The 19,910-nt window shown below is 43.7% G+C and overlaps 1 protein-coding gene and 1 pseudogene across 1 annotated transcript in view; both read right to left on the reverse strand.

The window, feature by feature from the left end:
• The window catches only part of PLEKHM3 (pleckstrin homology domain containing M3), a 180,712-nt gene that overhangs the window by 105,256 nt on the left and 55,546 nt on the right, over positions 1-19,910 (reverse strand). The window contains exon 4 of the mRNA XM_065880856.1: positions 2,445-2,590. Coding sequence (XP_065736928.1) covers positions 2,445-2,590 — 146 coding nt within the window. The remainder of the gene's footprint in view (positions 1-2,444; positions 2,591-19,910) is intronic.
• On the reverse strand, positions 5,654-7,095 carry LOC136125903 (F-box only protein 7 pseudogene; annotated as a pseudogene).

The following is a 19,910-nucleotide window of genomic DNA, read 5'->3' on the forward strand; positions in this document are numbered from 1 at the left end:
ACTTTTCTGAAATACTGTTGGGCAAGACCTGAAGGCAGGAAGCACGGCTGGGAGGCGGCTGAATTCTTTCCCGTGAGTGATGCTGAGGGTTGGGATTGTGTGGTGGTGCTGCGTGTGCAGTGGGGTGCAGGGCCTCAGAGCTCCAGGTCAGCTGTGGGTTTCTGTGAACTGATTAGGTAAGGCTGGTGTGGCAGAGGGAGGAGTCCAGGATGTCTCCCAGCACTTGCGGTGGGACTGGTGGAGCCACGTGCAATGAGGGAGGGGTGGGAGACAGCTGGTGAGGGTGAGGAAGCCAGTTTGGGGCGTACTGAGTTTGAGGCACCCACAGGACCGGCTTCACTATACAGCTCTCCTTACCTACTACGCACCAGAAACTGTGCTAAGGCAGGTCCCCAGCACCCAGGAAGCTCACCTTTAGTAAGAAGACAGATAAGCAGCCGGCTGGTATATAAATGTGAGGATCATGAAAATAATCACTTCATTCCATTCTTTAAGTACTTACCACAGTCAGTCGAAGAGTGCTTTTCTTATATTATCCCAATCCACAAAACTCTTTTAGGTAAATACGTGAAGTGTAGTAAGAACAAATGCTTATGTGCGCGAGGTACTTTGTTCGCATGCATGAACCCATCTAACCATCGATAACCTTATGAGCTATTATTGCCCTCATTTTACAGATGAGGAGACCGAAACACAGAGAGACTAAACAACTTGCCCAGGTTAGACAGCTAGTAAATGAGAAAGCTAAAATTTGAACCCAGGTACGCTGGGTTCATTTTACAGATTACGAAATGGAGACTCACAGAAGTTCAAGTAATTTGCCCCAGCCAATCAAGCACCTAATTAGAGGTGGAGGGAGGATTTGAACAAAGGCCTGGTGAACAAGCTCCTGCTGTTAGCCCCTGTAATAAGTGCAAGTCTAGAAACCCACGCATGCGTGATGGTGGCACAGGGAGAACCAGCAAAGCACAAATGGGGAATGCGGGGAGCATCAGAGCTTTCACCAAGGAGGACATGCCTTTCTCAGCTCTGGAACAAACAGCAGGGATTCCCGAGATGGGTGAAAACATCTGGAGCACACATGGAAGGATGATCTCTAAACAAGAGAAAAGGCTCTTCTTCTTCCCAACACAGGACTGGAAGCAGTAAGGATAGGTACCAATGTAGACAGATTTATAGGTATTCGTATTCAAATCTCATAGCTTCAATTTTCTCCCTGAAGTAGGAGGCAAGGTCATATGCTGAGAAGGCCTGGGATGAGGCATCTTGAAGACAGTGAAGATGTGGATGATTATTGGGTAGAACAGGAGACAGAGCTGCCCAGGGATGTAGAAAAGGATCCAAGACAACTGGCCACTCACAATTGTCACGTTCATTTCAGACTTCAAAGATTACAGGTAGGTGACAGCCACAGGTTCCTTCCCTGCCTACCTTGCTCCCGAGTGACTTACAGTTACAATGAAAGGAAGTCTAAGACATCTATCAGCAAGGAGGTATAAAACCCATCATACAGCCTGTTTTTGTACGAAGCACCTTGCATCGAAGGTTCGTTCAAGGCAGATGTGATGATATTCTGGCAGAAGGATCAGGAAAGCTTCTAGTCCGATGAGATAACAGAATTCTTTATTGGGTGGCAGGACCCAGGACCGGAAAAAAGTCCTAAGCCTAGAGTACAACTCCAGTGGGGGTTAGATTCTTCGTCTTGCCAAAGTCGATTACCTCGTTTATGCAAGGGTGGAAATGCTGTGCAATGGAGCTAACTGGTTCACGTGTCTTGAGGACTACCAGGTTGAAAACTACAGTTGAGATAAATGCCATCAGGCAGTTAAATCCACAGATCTCACTTTCAGTAGCAAAAGCAGAGCTGGAGATGAACGTAGGAATCATCAGCATATGAGCCCTGGTAGTTAAAACCATAGAAGGGAGGGAAATAACGCAATGCCTTCCCTGGTGGCACAGTGGTTAAGAATCTGCCTGCCAATGCAGGGGCCATGGGTTCAATCCCTGGTCCGGGAAGATCCCACGTGCCGCGGAGCAACTAACCCCGTGCGCCACAACTACTGAGCCTGCGCTCTAGAGGCCGCAAGCCACAACTACTGAGCCCACGTGCCACAACTACTGAAACCCGTGCACCTACAGCCCATGCTCTGTGATAAGAGAAGCCACTGCTGTGAGAAGCCTGCGCACCTGCAACGAAGAGTAGCCCCCGCTCGCCGCAACTAGAGAAAGCCACGCGTAGCCACGAAGACCCAATGCAGCCAAATATAAATTAATTAAAAAAAAAAAAAAAGTATAGAGTGGGAAAAGAGCATGAAGTTGTAGCTTTTATGAGACTACTTAATCAGGTCTGCCTCAAATTCTTATCTTATTATCTTTAGAATCCACATGACAACATGTAAATACCCCAATCGCTATTATGAAGTGAACCCAGTTTCGGTACCTACCTTATATTTTGAAGTATCCCAGTTGTGGACTATGCGGGCCGGGATGAGAAAACTGTCGTCCACGTGGCAGCTGCTGCAGTAATACCACCCGCTGTAATTGCACACCTTGGCTTTCCCATTGGAAAGGCCTATGGATCGCTGGCATCCTGTTCAGGGCAAAAGAAAGAGTCAGTGATTGTTGTACTTCTAACACCACAGAACGAAGTTACACAATCCTCAAGTGAAACAAAAGTCTATGATAGGAAAGAAATTGCAGAGAATAGGTGTACAGACACGTCCCCTCTTTCCTAGCCTGGCAGCTCCCACCCCTTCGGCTCCTCGGGGATTGCTGACATTGGTACTGTTTCTGGTCTCTTCTGATTCCACCTCTTCTGTGTACAGCGGCCAGAGACCAGTCTCTCTACAACCAACCCCCTTTCATCTCTTCGCTTCCTCCTCAGAAACCCTACTTCACCAGGCAATTGGCTGGGGGCTACTCATACAGGTTCTTACTTAACCCATGCAGCATCTCTATAAGGAAGATATTATGAGCTCTGTTTTACAGATGAATAAACTAAGGTTTTAGCCAGGTTAAGCATTTTGTCTTGAGGTCACCCAGCCAGTAAGAGATGACGTTTGGGTTTGGCTCTAAGCTTCTGATTCTAAAATGATCCTAAAACCTGATGTGTAGCCTTCCTTGGCTGACAAAAATCAATGAAAGGAATGCGTCCTTTGATTGGTCCCCATCTCTCCTTTCCAACTACCTACTCCTACAACTCTCCAATGGGAATAGAACCTCTTTGCTGCAGTTAGAGGACTCTCCTCACTGTTCCCCAAATAAACAGGGTGCTTACTCTACCCTCCATATCTTGGCACAATTTATTTCTCCTTTCATGACGCCCTCTTCTCTGATCTCTACTTTGCCAAATCCTGCCCATCACTGATGGCCTGCAAGTGCTTGCCAAGGCCCTTTTCATGTTCCGGGAAGTCCATGATTCTGTCAGTCCTGTCCTGGTACTGTCAGGGGACCTGGTAATAATCATGGCCCTGCCAAAAAGAAGCCATTATTTTCCTTTAGCTAGGAGGAACTACATTCTACTGACAACAGAAATTCTGTCATAATCAACCCAAACGACAACATTCAGAGCAGATAATCAGGATTATACAAACAGCTTCGTTTTTCTGACATTTCTCATCCACTGCTTTCATTTTCGAAATCCTCCCTCGTGGCCCATTTCATGGTTGGGTACCAAGACCTGTACTGATCAAAGAAATCTCGCATGAAGCCTATTTTGTAATATGGGTACAAAATCAATTACTCTTAATAATCATAGTCATAATAATATAACCAGTGTTGCAGCCCACTTCCATTAGAAGGAGCTCAAACATGTTTATTTAACAAACTGTCAGCCTAAGAAGATACTTATTCCCATGAATCCATGAATGAAAGCATCATAAATTCCTAGCGCTTTCATTTCTATCACAAATAAAATGCTATCAGTCATCCAGCAGTTTCACAGGGTACCCTCCAGAAAGAGAATTATATCCTATTGTTTTTAGATACGAGAGGTATTGAAAGACGGACGGGGAGTAAATATATCGGAATTACGCTTCCAGAGCTTAATACCCTTTCTTCCTGGGATAGCTATTTCTTTACTGTTGAGTAGCAACAAAACCCTAACAAGCTCCTGTTTCTCAGATTGGCTGAGGATTGAGATACGTGTGAAGGATAAGGAAGAACCGAACCCACCTGCTGCTTCTGTGGGGCGTGGGAGGTGCTGTCACGATCTCTAGGCTATGAACACTGGAATGCCACGTGCTGCGCCCACTGACCGTGCTCCTTATGCGGCATGTAGCGCATGCGCCCGCTTAAACACTGCGCTTTCTGACGTGCTTGTACAACCCTGACCACACGACAAACTGCTCAGATGTATTTTTTATCCTTAGCACTTACTGTAGCGCTTTACATATGATAGACCAGCAATAAATGTTTATGTTGAAGAGACGATAAACTGCATATTATCTGGCACATAAACACTCTCATGCATATAAAGAGATTTTAACTTCCCAGAGCTATTTTGGAATTGAGCCTCCTAACCTGGTCACCTGCCTCTTGAAAATAGCCTACTCTGGTGAATATCCCTATGCAAATATGTTGCCCCTTCTAAGAATTACACATTAGACACGTTCATAGATGGACTGTGAAACAGTTGAGTAGAACTTGACACATTTTAGACACTGTTTCCAAAATTTAGTGGACAGTGAAACTGACAACACTGAAGTGACAATGAATAGAATTCAGTCTCCCCTAATGATTCAGAAAATGAGTGCGATCTTATAGAAATTCAGGATCATCATTATAGCTGAAACTCGCACCATAAAACACTGCAAAAATAAATTTAAGTTATTTTAGTTTTTTGCTTGTTTGCATTTTGGATATAATAAACAGTAAGCATTTGCTGAATGTTTATATATGCTTTAGTAGGTCCTACTGGGTTTATTATTCTGTAACTTTTAATGACTTTATTATAATCTCCTAGACGCAGCATACATAGGCAATATTAAAATACACAAATGTGCATTTTTTTAACATCTTTATTGGCGTATAATCGCTTTACAATGGTGTGTTAGTTTCTGCTGTATAACAAAGTGAATCAGCTGTACATATACATATATCCCCATATCCCCTCCCTCTTGCATCTCTCTCCCCCCCTCCCTATTCCACCCCCACAAATGTGCATTTTAAGAAAGCATATAGCCTACAAATGTGTATATCAACCGGGCACATAGGCCCAAAGCCTAACATGGTGAGGGTTCAACTAAATAAGCTAAACATTCTCACTACTTTGCACAGGTCTCCAGGCTCATAAAAGAGAGGAAGGCTGAGAGAACATGGCTGGGGTTCATGCCCATTTTATTTTATTTTTTTTCACACTTAATTTTTTTTTATTCTGATGCAGAATGTTATCAATGTCTAACCTTCATTCTAGAGGCTAATTCAGAGAGGGGATGTCAGGAACCAACTATTCCCAAGGCCAAACCTGTCATGCAGTAATCTTTGGGCCATACCACCCCTGGAGCTTTAAATATACCTACCAAAAGGCTTCTGTGAGTGCATTTCTCACCACCACAATCAGAAAACACTAGAGATAGCACCCCAACAAGATGACGTCTATAGTTTAAAACAAAAACAAAGACAAAACAAGCTCCAGAGTGAGATTACAAACCAGTCACATGAATGGCAGCCGGCTGTCAGTTGGCCGACCCCTGCTAGGTCTTAAGGGAAATCTGTCATTGGGGCCACCTCGTCCTGGCAAGATGGGGTTAGGTCCTGGAAAGGGTCCGATTGGGTCAAAACATGGTCTGAGTGGAGGGAAGTGTCTGGGTATCTCCCCAGGCTCAGGGATGAGTGAATTCATTGGATCCCCAACATAAGGAAGGGTTAGTCTTTCATCATATTCACCACCAATAATTCCTGGAGGAAGGAGAGAACTGGGAGGAAAAGGCCTGGGGTGCAAGGGGTTGGGGTAGAATGGAATGGGGTGGGGTGACGATGGCAGGAACATCACATGCCGCCCTCTCTGAGCTTCTTTTCTTTGTTTGTGCCTCTTCTTGTACAGTTCTTTCCAATCTGTGTCTCGACCTCTGACAGTACCATCTTGAAAATCCCGCAGATATAAACACCTCCACAGAAGTTGGTCATTTGAAGCAATATAGAGGTCATGACAAACTGCAGACAAAGACAGGACAGAACGAACAACCAAAAGTCGGAAGAGCTGCAGTTTCAGCTCCAATGGGAGGACTACCAACCCAAATACATCTGTTAGGTTCAGTGCTTGTCGGGTAAAAGCCAGAAGAGGATACACCAGCCGGTCCTTGAAGAGGCGAGAGAGCTTCTGAAGATCTTTGTATGTCTTGGCTACATTTCCCCCTGATTCCTCTTTGCAAATAAAAGATGCTGGCAGCAGCTGCAGTCTTTTCACACTTCTAATCTCATTGTTGATTTTTAGTGTAACATTTATGACGATGAGGTTTCCCAAAGGCACACAGGTGACAGCAGCAGAGCCACCCTCGCAGAGAGGATGTGTGTACTGCAGCTTATACATGCCCCCCAACCTCCAGTTCTCCAGCATGGAGACAGCTTTGGCTTCAGTCCCCTGAGGTATGTAACCCGACTCTAACACGAGGAGATGTATGGATACTATCAGGGGATCCCTGGGGTTAGAACAGTCAGCTGGCTGATACAGGGTCTCTGATGAATGTGGCACTTGCCCTTCCACCGATTCACTGCAGAGCATTGGTTCTGAGGGATAGAAACCTGTGTCCTCTTCCATAACCACAACATCTGGAATTGACTCAGCTTCAAAATTTTGACGAGGCCCTGACCCACTGCCATCATTCCAGACATCAGATTGGGCTGTGCCTGTCCTTGGAATGAATCACGCAGTTGTTCATCCTGCATGCTGGACTGACTGGAGCTGGCGGCCAAAGAGGGCTGGTCATTATTCTGGAGCGAGGAATGCTCTGAATCTGTGGATGAAGGTAAGTTAGGTGCTGCAAAGGCATCAAGAATCAAACATATCAAGTCCCCAGAAACAATCCCATATGAAGCCAAGGTCTCTTCATCTCCAGTGAGGGCATCTTTGTTGTTCAATGTAATTGCAAACCGGGTATCAGAACCTGGAGGGGATGGGAGCCCCCGAGACGCTGGGCCATGACCTCCGGGAGCCAGGAAGCCGCAAGCTGCAGCCTCAGTGCCCACTTGCCACCCCACCTGCGCGTCACAGTCCAGGAGCGCGGGCCCCACGCCGCCCGGCCTCTTATGCCCATTTTAGTTGAGGCAGAAGCAGCAGCACATAAACTCATACGTCTAGTCCTTGGTGTCTTTACCTTTATAACTTATTTAGGACCATGCTCTCCTACTCGATGCTGAAATCGCCCTACGAAACTGAATAAAAGGAAAACCTCATCCAAAACGGAGGCAGGAAGCCCTGAAAGGGGAGGTCTCAGGCACATTCCACTTGTGGCAGCTTCCTTTACATAGCCTAGCACGAAGAAGGAAGATTTTCTCCTTGCCCAGCAACAACCCAGCCAATGAGAAGCCACCACAACCCTGAATACTCACAGTCCTCCAATGAACCTTCCTTCAAAGCAGCTCCTTCAAACTTCCCCTTTCCTCTGTAATAGAACTGCTCCTCTCCTTTGTTCTCTGGACCTGCCTGTGGTTCACAGCAGTTTGCATGTCTCGAATTGCAATTCTTCTCCTATTCCCAAATAAACTTGATTTTGCTCACTGAACCTTTTTTTGTTTTAAAGCTTGATATTTCCTAATGACCCAGAAGGTTTCAACCTATCCCCATTCTTAGGAGTGTTTTGGATACATGGTGTATAGACAAGCACAAGCCTAGAGTCAGGAAGCTCGCTCTTTCCTAGGGAACATGGTGAACCTGACCCATCAAACTCCCTAGTCCTGCTTTCCTCACCTCAAAATAAAGGAGTTAGCCTAAATCAGTGGTTTGCCAAATTCAGTGAGCATCAGAATTTTCTGGAGATGTTTGTGAAAGATGTAGTCCTCCCCCACCTCCAACCTGGGCCCAGAGATTTTGATTCTGTAAACCTGGGGTAGGGCCCAGGAACCTGCATTTCTACCCACCCAACCACCACCAGGGACTGTGGTGGGTAAAAGCTGAGGATTGTTCCCTGATTTCTAGGTGACTCCAAAGGTCCCTCCAAGCTCTAAAATTCTCATTCTATTTAAGTAAAGTGCAGCAGGTGGGCAGGCTGCTAAGTGAAAAGTTCATAATTGGTCACACAGTTTAATTTCTAGGCTTCCAAAGTCAACACTTCAAGTTCTTAGTCAATTTTCAAAAATTTACTGTGTAGAAACAACAGTTCATTTTACCGGCATTTTTTCCAGAGCATTCACTGTCCCCACTGAGAAGCATCTTATTTGAGTTAGAAAGAATTAAAACTTTTAATCTCCAAATCCAATGTATTTGTCATTGAAAGAACATAGGATGGTCAGGAAAGAAAATTAGAGGCCAGTCAGTGGCCTGGTATAGATTCATTTTCTAAAAAACAACACATACCATTTATTTGAAGAAGGAGACACCCGTTCTTTCAATTAACTGCAAGATTTCTTTCTTTAATATCCTACTAGCAAATCATGGACTTAAACTGTCTGAAACAATTCCCCATAAAGATACACAACCTGGGATTTAATCATTGTGAGGTTTTCAACCAGAGGGGGAAAAATGTGTTTTCTTAATAATGACCATTAGAAAAACACATTTTTTGGAGGAGGCCAAAGCTGGACTCTGACAAGCGACATTATGAGGAGAAAAACAGAGCTGCAAAGCAGAGACAAAAAATAATTAATTGAAATAACTAATTAGAACTTATTTACATATTATATTTTCATGTACTTTCAAACAGACTTTTCAACAATGTTTCTAAATTAAAAGGCATTTGTAGTAGGGAACACTCCACATGTAGGATCAAAGCAAAAACATACTTCTCGGTCTCTTTTTGAAACTTTTCAGAGAGTGTATTCAATTCATAGGAACAAAAAACTATCTCACAAGAGAACCCACTGGCCTTTTTTTTTTTTTTTTTTAATTGCTTTCCACCCCACTTCAAATCTTTAATGAACACATGCTCTGAAGAGCTTAGCTTCCCTTCTGATACACTTTGGGAAACAAATGTCACCATTTAACCAAAATCCTATTTGCTGCTTGTACAGTCCATTTCCCAAGGGGCCTTTAACTATAGACACCCAAAAGAATATGTTGCTGGGGGTTGAAGCAGAAACGTTGGCATAATTCTCGACAAGGGTACAGTCTTTCTTCTAACAAGGGTACCTAGTTAGCTCAATTGGCTGCAATGAGATGTTACTGAAGTTGAGGTCTTGAGAAGCCAACCACCTCTCTCTACTTCCTGGCTCCCAACTACAGCCCTCCTTCCCCTGGCCAGTAGGTGGAAAATTCATGGGCACAACAGAAAGGTAACAAGAGCTGTGTCTACGTCCAGGTGATTCTCTCTCACTAGAGAAAGAATGCACCCAATGCTTCCTAAGTGTGGCCAGCCACGCTACCCGCTCCACCTCATTTGGTAAGGGAAATCCAGGACTTTGTATTTGGAAGGAAGAAATGATCTAAGAAGAGAACAGGGGCAAATAGAAGAGAAGGTGCCTTTATAAAAGAGAGGAAAGAAGAGAAAGAGAGTGAGAGGACAAATTTTCATTTGCTCTGTTAAAATAGACAAAATAAAACTGGCAAGTTTCGATCCCTCTTCTACTGTGCATGCTGGGTAAGGAGCAATGGCCATGGGAGGGGAAGGGGACGGCCCTGTCCCTGCCTCCCCCCTCCCACCTAGCGTTCTGGTGGGAGACAGTGAGCTGTGGGAAGCGCTGGGCAAATGTTGACTGAAGGCCTGGAGCCTGATCATGTGCCCCAGGGATCAGATGTTCCAAGATGGAGGAAAATGGAAATGGGGATTTCAATGACTTCTTGTTTTACAAGAATTAGGGGGGAAAGTCATAAAGAACTTAGCTTTCCTAGCTTACAGTCTGTAACCACTGGCTCATTAAGTACTTTTTAAAATAAGGTGTCACATTGGGTATACAGCAGAAAATTCTGTTTAATGAGCCTAAGATTAGCACAAAGCTGGGCACGGTGTTTAAACAAAGGATTGTTGGACACAGGGCAGAAGCAATTTTTGCAAGGTAGCTTTGGTATCCACTAAGGGAAGTTGAAGCAAAGCAAACCTGGGCCCCAGACTTGCATCCTTCTCTATAGGAGGGGAAGGAGCTGGCAGGTGAGACTGATCACACGTGTGTTCACAAGTTAACACAGGTGGAACCGAGGCTACATAATTCTACATAATTGTAACAGGAAGAGGGCAAGGGTGAGGGACACTGAGAAACACCTACTTAGAAATAAGTGATCCAAAACTTTCTCCTGTCTCAAGCATCCAAGTTACTCTACATCTTTGGGACCAGGTGGTGACCCATAAAGTAGGAGATATCTACATAGTCATAAAATCAATTAAGACATGAAGTATTTGACATTTTAATTTTTTTTAAATTATTTTTGGCTGTGTTGAGTCTTTGTTGCTGTCTGCGGGCTTTCTCTAGCTGCGGCGAGCGGGGGCTACTCTTCATTGCAGTGCTTGGGCTTCTCATTGTGGTGGCTTCTCATTGCGGAGCACGGGCTCTAGGCATGCGGGCTTCAGTAGTTGCGGCAAGTGGGCTCAGTAGTTGTGGCTAGCAGGCTCTAGAGCGCAGGCTCAGTAGTTGTGGCACATGGGCTTAGTTGCTCTGCGGCACGTGGGATCTTCCCAGACCAGGGATGGAACCCGTGTCCCCTGCATTGGCAGGCAGATTCTTAACCACTGTGCCACCAGGGAAGTCCAAGACATTAAGTATTTGGATTGGAGAATCGACACATGAAAACAAATGCCTCTGAGTATGCATTTTGTCTGTTATAAGGAAAATAGTATCCACAAGCATCTCAAATGGAACTAAAGGAAGAGAACAGGAAATCAAGAAAAATCAATTGTGTTCTACCTCTAATTGCTTATGTGACTAGTATGGCTCACTGCTGGTAGTCCCTTTGGTATATGGTCTCAACTTTGGAGAGCAATACTTCAAAATTATTTTCTCTGTAAGGTTTTAAGTCCTCTGGTAGGGAATTCTCTTCCCAGGGGATGAAAACTTCAAGTTTGGGAGGGAATACACATACTCAAATACAATCCTAAAATGTACTGACTGGCTGCTTCCAAAGCTATACTGAAATTCATTTCTGTTCATCAGAAAAGAATTTTCTTCTGGTGGGCTTCATTTTACGTTTGTCTATAAATGACTTTCATGGCAGTGAGAGATTGTAAAGAGAAACTGTCACTCATTGTTGATCAAAAGTTTGACTCAGGGCTTCCCTGTGGCTCAGTGGTTGAGAGTCTGCCTGCTGATGCAGGGGACACGGGTTTGTGACCCGGTCCGGGAAGATCCCACATGCCACGGAACGGCTGGGCCCGTGAGCCACGGCCGCTGAGCCTGCGCGTCCGGAGCCTGTGCTCTGCAATGGGAGAGGCCACAACAGTGAGAGGTCCGTGTACCACAAAAAAAAAAAAAAGTTTGACTCAAAAAGTTGGGCTACACAGTCAGATGGCTGACACGTTAAAAAGTATAAGTAACACTCGGAAGGAAACTGTTCCTACTGTGGCTGATACACATTTAGGATAATTTAACGTGGCACTTGTAGAATGGACTGTAGCTGTTGCTAGGACAGCTATGTCCTTAAGAACATAAGTAAATAACTCCTCTGAAGTTATGGATGTACCTAATTAAGGAATTTTCCTTTCATTACAGCAAGATGGCAAATGTTAGGCTTGTAAAATATGAGCACTGCGCCTGGACACAGGGATTATTCAGTGGCACATTGTATCTAGAGAGACAGACAGAGGCAACTGAGACCAACAGACATCAATTGTCCAAGACAGAGGTCATCTACAAGTATAATCACGTGTTGCTTGATTATACTTGCAGGACTACGGCAACCAAAGAAAGATCTTTAAAAAAAGATAATCTGAACACGAATTGGTTTAAAATTTTAAAGTACTCTACAAGTTGTTAGCTGAGGTGTTTTTTTCCCCCACAATGAATATTTAAATTGCTAAGTCAGTTTCGATTTGCATGTTGTATTAACAGAACTAGAGGTGCTATGTTTAAGTAAGAAATGAAGAGAAAAATCATGTCAGGTAATCACTGCTGACTGAAAATACAGGCAGCACACTGGTGGTCTCACGGATCTGTCTCGTTTTGACAATGTTTGGATGGAACAGATGCAGGGACACCCCTGCTTCCTGTCTCTGACCACTCTCCAACCTCCTTTCTAGTCGCAACCCCTGGGACCCTCGCCATCCTCTGTCTCCGGGACCGGCCAACACCGTTTTTTGTGGTTAGCTCCTTACTGCCAACCAGATTCGTCAGAATTATTCCAGCGAGGTAGAGGCTGCTGTCAACTGACTGGTCAGCCATCTGCGGGCCTCCTGCACCCACCTCTCTTTGGGTGTCTAGTTCCACGGCAACGCTGTGGCTCTGGAGGTGTGAGCCACTTCTGTGAATTGGCTCAGCAGAAGCACGAGGGCACTGACCATCTCTTCAAGATGCAAAATCAGTGTGGCGGCTGCATCCTCCTCCAGAACATGCAGAAGCCCTCCCAAGAGGAGTGGAGTGAAACCCTGGAGAAGACCCTGAACTAGGCCCTGTGGGATCTGCGGGCCCTGGGTTCTGCTTGCACAGACCTCCACCACTGTGACATCCGGAGAGCCACGTCCTAGATGAGGAGGTGAAACTCATCAAGGAGATGCACTGCATGTGACTAACCTCTGCAGGCAGGACTGGGTGAGCATCTCTTAGAAGGCTCGCCCTCCAACAGGACTAGGAGCCTCCAGAGCCCAGTGGACTTTGAAGGACCCCTCTGCATGCCCCTGGTGTCAGAATTTCTGCCCCCTGCAGCCACTAGGCAGTTATTTTAACCACCCTGGAGCCCTCTCCCGAGCTGTAGGCCAAATGGAAACAAAAACGGTTCTGCAGCAAAAGAAAAAAAGAGAAAAAAAAAAGAAACTAAAGACTTTCTGCTCTTGCTAAACTCTATAATGTTTATTTGTTTAATTTCATGGAATGTTGTTATTAAGATTATAAATCGTATGAAATAAATGAATAAATACCAAGTAGACTCCAACTCAAGTTGAAAAGTGTCAAGATTTATTGGTCTTTCAGGTAAACAATGATTGAGAACCTAGAGTCAATATTTAGTCAAAATTTATCTTGAAAGGCAATAAATCTTGATTTTTGCTAAGGCAAGTAAGTAAATATGCGCACTGTTTGAGAGATTCTGACTGCTTTTCTATCTACTAAATAGCTACAGTGAGTTATAGTGATCTGTGACATGGATTTTCATTTCCAAAGAAATGTTTTGAATTGTTGAGTTACTTTTAATTTTTCTTATGATATGATGCTTCAATACCAGTATTTAGGGTAGTGTAAGATAAGTTTAATAAGAAATGTTATAAATTTCATATCTAGTATATTTAAATCAGTCTAAATTTAGTATTTTTTTCATACTTGTTTTCCTCTTAGAGTTTCTCATTAACTTCTATGCCTGTCTGTTCTTTTCCTAAGGACTTTCAAGAAAATGGTAAGAAATTTAAAATGGAAATAATACAGAAATAGGCAAATGGATAAACAAATACTAACATAGTGCTTACTATATGCCAGGTTCTGTTATAAGCACTTTATACACACACACACACACACACACACACACACACACACATTCATTTAATTCTCTTATCATTCTGTGAGGTAGGTATTATCCCTATTTTACAGATGAAGAAACTGAGAGAGAGGGTGATACAGTAATTCTGTCCATGGTTGTACATCTAGTGAAAAAGGTAGGACCTAGATGAAACATCCAATACGGCACTTTATGAGGAACAACAATGAACTATATAGGTGAATTTCCACGTAGCTATCTCCATATGGAAGATATCACATAAATTGTCTCCTTGTGGATGACAATATGACAAGCACAGAAAATCTGAATCAGTTATACAAAAGAACACAATTTAGCTCATCAATGCATTCAGCCTTGGACCTCACAAGCTTTAGCATCTCCTCTGAATATGAAGGGTGAAGGGGGGGCAAGAATACAAATCTGTAAGGTGGCAAGTAGAAGACAGTAAGAGATGAGCAAAGGAGGAAGCAATCACTCTAACTGTAGAGATCGAGGAAGGCTGTGTAGACATAGGGGCATTTGAGCTGGGCCTTGAAGAAAAAAAGAGATTTTGGAAAAGGAAGGCTCAAGTCAGAAAAATGGAAGCTCATTTGGAAAACACTGACTATTCTAGTTGTCTGAAGCTCACTGTAACTAGAGGGGTGTCAGGAAAAGAGCTTGGAATGGTAAACTGAACATAAGACTCCCGAATGCTCAGGGCAGAAGTCCTTACTAATCAATACGGGATGAGTATTAATGAGTAAGATACAGGAACAGCTAGAGTTGTTAGAAGCAGAAGAGCAATCTGCGCTTTAGAAAGATTAATTGGCAAGAAAACACTGGGAGGGGAGAGAACCAGTCGATAAGTTACTGCCCTGGCCTGAGCTTGGGTAGGCAGTGGGCTTGGGAGCAGGTAGGGGGAAAAAGAAGGCGATACTGGGAGATAAAGTGCAAATGATTTGGTAGGCGATTCATGGGGAGAGCATGGCAAGGGGATTGTCAAAGAAGCCCATGACATTTTGAGCCTGCGACCGTTATATGAGAAATCTATCAGTCAGAAGGGGCGGGTGGTTTAAATGAGAAAATGCTGTTTGAAGCATTAAATTTTAAAAAAAAGTTCAAAAAATTTGAACTAGCAGATCAACTGATGCCTAAAACTAAGCCGGTTGGGAATAATTCCCCTTTATTGTACAAATCAATCTGAATTCAATGCTTTGTGACTGAAAGCATCTGATATATTTACACTAAATGTTGGTTGGTGAGGGTTCTATTACTATAACCTAGTCCTTTTACTTAAACCTACCCATTTAAGAGGCTGAGGTCTCATTACAAACCATTAGGTGGTACAAAATAATCAACATGCATTTCAGCAGAAGACACTTACTACTTTATAAAGAAGTGAGGAAGAGGAGACATAGTTGGTCGCCCTTGTTTCTTGATAGCACAGTGGTTCTCAACCAGGGGAGATGTTTTGTCCCAACCGGGGACATTTTTGGTTGCCACAAAAGGGTTAGTGGGGGTAGCTACTGGCATCTAATGGATGGAGGCCAGGGATGTTGCTAAACATTCCTCAATGCACAGGACAGCCTCCCACAACAAAGGATTATCTGGCCCCAAATGTCAATAGTGCCACTGTTGAGAAACCCTGCAACAGCACAAAGACAAGAGGGCAAGATAAAAGGTCCGTGTACTGACCCTACTTAGTCACTTTTCTCTGCAAGCAATGGATATACCATCTATTATGAGGAGGAAAAGCCCTTTCACCAGCTTTGCTTTCTTATCTAAAGAAAATGATTCATGCTGCTAGGTTAGTTTAGACAAAAGAGATGCCTCCAGAGAGAGGCCTTGTCCACACTGCACCACCATCTACTAGACTACCTGTGAGTAACATCTGCTCCAAGCCTGGGGATCTTCTCTTCATAAATTAATCCTTCTGGTGAAACACTTGCTACCAATAACCCTTACTTGAAAAACAATGGCAGAAACAGAAGGGGCCAAACTCAGCTGATTATTTCAGACATGCAGGCTGCCGGTGGTGGAATAATGCTCCTCGGTCACAGCTTACACACCACCCCCTTCAGTTCTATCTCCAATGTGGAAGCACCAGGATTCCCCATCTGGCACCCCTGCAATCCTAGACAGAAAAGGGAGGTCAACCTCACCACCCTCAACACTAACAAAGCGAATGTTGGGCTGAGCAACTTGGAACTTACATGTTGAAAGCTTTGGGGGAAGACATCTTCATAAGTAAACTGTCTTACTGGAATGTTCCTCTGAACCATATTAGAGCCTGAGGCAAAAGGAAAAATCCATCATACTGATCCTACCTCTATTAAAGATTTTTTATTTGTTCATCATGGATTTTTTTGTATTAATTTTGATTTTTAAATAATATTACATTAAAATAATATTTATCGGGCTTCCCTGGTGGTGCAGTGGTTGAGAGTCCGCCTGCCGATGCAGGGGACGAGGGTTCGTGCCCCGGTCCGGGAAGATCCCACATGCTGTGGAGCGGCTGGGCCCGTGAGCCATGGCCGCTGAGCCTACGCGTCTGGAGCCTGTGCTCCGCAAAGGGAGAGGCCACAACGGTGAGAGGCCCGCGTACTACAAAAAAAAAAAAAATAATAATAATAATAATAATAATATTTATCTTGGTTACTGAGGGTTTAGTTTTGTTTTGTTTTGTTTTTTTTGGCATTCCCTTAAATTCTGTGCCCCAAACGAGCACCTCACTCCCCTCACCTTAATCTCAGCCCTGCTCTGAACCCTTTTTCCTCACATAGGATCCATCGTGTGTCCCAATTATGTTCTTTCTACAGTGATTTCCCTTGGTATTTAACATTATATTAAACCACCACTAACTCTTTTCGTGATTCCCCAGTTGCATCTCTATTATGATTGCTTTGAAAGGTCAATAACCTCTGATTGGCTTGGAAGTTCAGATTATCTTTTTGATTTACTTGAAAAGCACCTGCCTTTCCTTTCTGTTCTGGAACTTAGGTTTCCTTCCAGTGTGTATACAGAAGGCTTCACGTACATCAGCCTCATCTGGCCTGTAGCTTCTGTCACACACACTATCCCACCAGGGTCCCCTCTGACTTCTCTTCCACGTTACTCTCCATTCTCAATGCTTGTTTGTCTCTCCTTATTTTGTGAGAGTCTCATCTCTTTGAACTTTACAGTATCTTTAAAACACAACCTTTCCTCTTCTTTGCTGAAACCTCTCTGAAGAAACCCTGACAGCATCTCCTAGAGTAATTTCTACTTGAGCTATTTTAGTAATGACAACAATTTGATAAAATTAAAGTCATGAGAGTGGATCCGAATAGTACTAGGAATGGCCTCAAAGTAAAAAAAAAATCACTTTCATCAGCTTCCTTTAAGTCCGTGCTGAATTCCAGCATTTTCACCCCACACCAAATCCTTTATGTTCTAGAAGATTTAGGCACTGCCTTGGTCTACTGTCTTTACCTACTCTTCCCCTTATGCCTTCTTTGGCCTGCTTTCCAGTCTCTCTAAAAACACAGGTTTGCAACCGCCACCAAGGCTGATCTTTTAACCATATGTTTCATACTTGAAGAAGACAGGCTGCTTGTGTCAGGATATTTAGAGCTGGTAGGCAAGACACAAAGAAACACCTACAACTCAGGAGCAACCACAGAGAGCCATAAATGAATGAGTGCGGCTGTGTGCCAATAAAACTTTTATTTATGGACACTGGAAAAAAAAAAAAAAGCACACGACACCTTCAAGTAGGAAACGTCTGTTCCCTGGTCTTCGTGTTGCCATTTGAGCGGAACTTCCTAGAGTAATATTCCCAGCTTCTTTCTCCAGTGCTTATCCAGCGCTCCTCACAGATAAAAAAAAAATGAGGTATCTGACCGGAGAGTTTAGAAGAAGGACCTTGGCACGTCAGCTGGCCTGCAGGGAGCAGTTTTTCTGTCTGCTATGGTGAGAGGACATGGTCTTAGGGACTCCAGTTGTGACCACATGAATAAGTCTATCTAATTTAAGGGTCCATTCTATAATATTACATGTGATCTATGAGTGATGCATGCGATATCTTGATCTCCATCCTCCTGACCTCTAGAAGCAGAATGAAGAAGCATGATTTATTAACCATGTAAAGCCTCTATATGGATGACGGCTCAGACAGGCAGGATCCAACGATGGGAGTGGGAAGGAAAGAGGGAGGTAATCAGGAAATCAGAGCATGCCTGTTGGTGGGTGAAGGTCATTAAGAAGAGGGTCGTACAGGACAGCTGGGCTCAAGGGGTAGCCACGAAATCCCCCACATTATTGGACACATTTTACTCAGTTAAAATTCTTCATCCTAACAGCAGATGAGAAATATCATTTTCCTAAAGGTTTCCCATTCATTTTTAGGTCACAACAAGACCTCTCTTCATCCAAGAGAGAACCTCCCCCCCATGTTTTCTGGGGATAAAATGCAGTGATATATAATATTTGGCACTTTGGGTGCAACTGACACTTTGTAACATTTGAATTGTACATAGTCAAGACAGTTTAATCGTCCCTCAAGTTATAGTGTCAAAGATGCTGACCTGCAAGGCTGTGAAAAGGCTAGCTTGAGGCTGTGTAATAAATCAGTAGCAGGGCTGTAAACAGAAGACTAGGCTCTTGTGCTCCTAATTTATTACTTATCCTACTGAGTCTGGATGCTTCCCAGCCACCAAATCATGTGTCTATTATTTTGTCTGGTCTCTAAAACTCCGGGGGTTGAGAAGAACAACTTTATTGGTAAAGGAAGAAAGAGACCAAGGCTTTCAAACTAAGTCTATCCTCTGTGTCAGAGGTATGGGCCTGGTGATTTAAGGGGGAAAGTGATTTTTAGCAAAGCTTTTGGTTCAGCCCCACATGATTTATTTACATTACTGGAAAAAATATGGACAAGACACAACCTTTGGTATACTAGTACAGACCTGGTTAGAATGATGATGACTATAGTTGATAATACTGTACTCTATACTTGAAAGTTGCTAAAAGAGTAGATGTTAAAAGTTCTCACCACCCAAAAAAAAAAAAAAAACAAGAAAAAAGTAACTGTGAGGTGACCTTTTTGTGGCAATCATTTCACAATATATACATGTATCAGATCATCGCATTGTACACCTTAACGTTACACAATGTTACTTGTGAATGACGTCTCAATAAAGCTGGATTTAAAAAAGAATGTGATTTTTCACTCTTTGGAAACTGATACAAGCCTACATGTCTTTGGTTTTGGAACCCTAGCTCCCATGTCTAGAAGTTGTGTATAGCATAAACTAGATTATTTTCAGTTAAAGGTAATATATAAAATTAATTTTGTTGATCATTTTTATTTATAGCCATTTAAAAAGGAAACACTCTACTTTAAACCAAGATATGAGAGTGGTACCTGGGTGAGACAGCAGGAATCACAAAGTCATGGACGTGTCCATCACCCCACCACCCTGAGCTGGGGCTCTGGGAGGGCTGTAGCCAGGCTGGGCAGCCCAAGGCCAGCCAGTTTCTTATCTGCTTCTGAAGCTGATCAGTTCCAGAGGGATCCAGGAAGATACCACCAGAAATCTCCCCTCCCCTGGCAGATGCAGTCAGTGCTGGAAGGCACCCACCAGTAGCTCACCAGAAATGAGGGAACAGGGTCAGTAGGCCATACCTTCCTCACTCTCTGAGGGGCAACCACAATATCACACCCTCTTTTCATCCAAGTTCTGTTTTTGCTGTGGAAATGGCCCACTCAATATCCTGAGCTGTTGTATCATAAAAAACTATCTGGTCCTTCTTCCTAGTTCCTGGGAGGGAGCTTCTAAAACCCTTGGAATTTCCTCGGTGACACAGGTATCTTTATTATTCATGAGCCCCTTGGATCACAGTTGAGTTAATGCTAATGAAGTAAGTCCTGGTGGACCACGAAATAGCTTCAGGATGGGGGGTGGTCACCAGAATGATCAACCACAGGATTAGAGACTTGGGACTATGAGCCTGCCTGACCTCTGGGGGAGGGAATGGGAGCTAGAAATTGAGTTCAATTCCAAAGTCAATGATTCAAGCAATTGTGCCAATATAATGAAACCCCAAAAAAAACTCTGGACACTGAAGCTCTGTGGAACATCCTGGTTGATGAACACATTGGTGTGCTGAGGGGTAGATGCACCCTGATTCCACGGGGAGAGGGCATGGAAGTTCTGTGTTTGGAGCCCTCTCT

Source organism: Phocoena phocoena, chromosome 7, assembly GCF_963924675.1.
Source record: "Phocoena phocoena chromosome 7, mPhoPho1.1, whole genome shotgun sequence".
Lineage (NCBI taxonomy): Eukaryota > Metazoa > Chordata > Mammalia > Artiodactyla > Phocoenidae > Phocoena > Phocoena phocoena.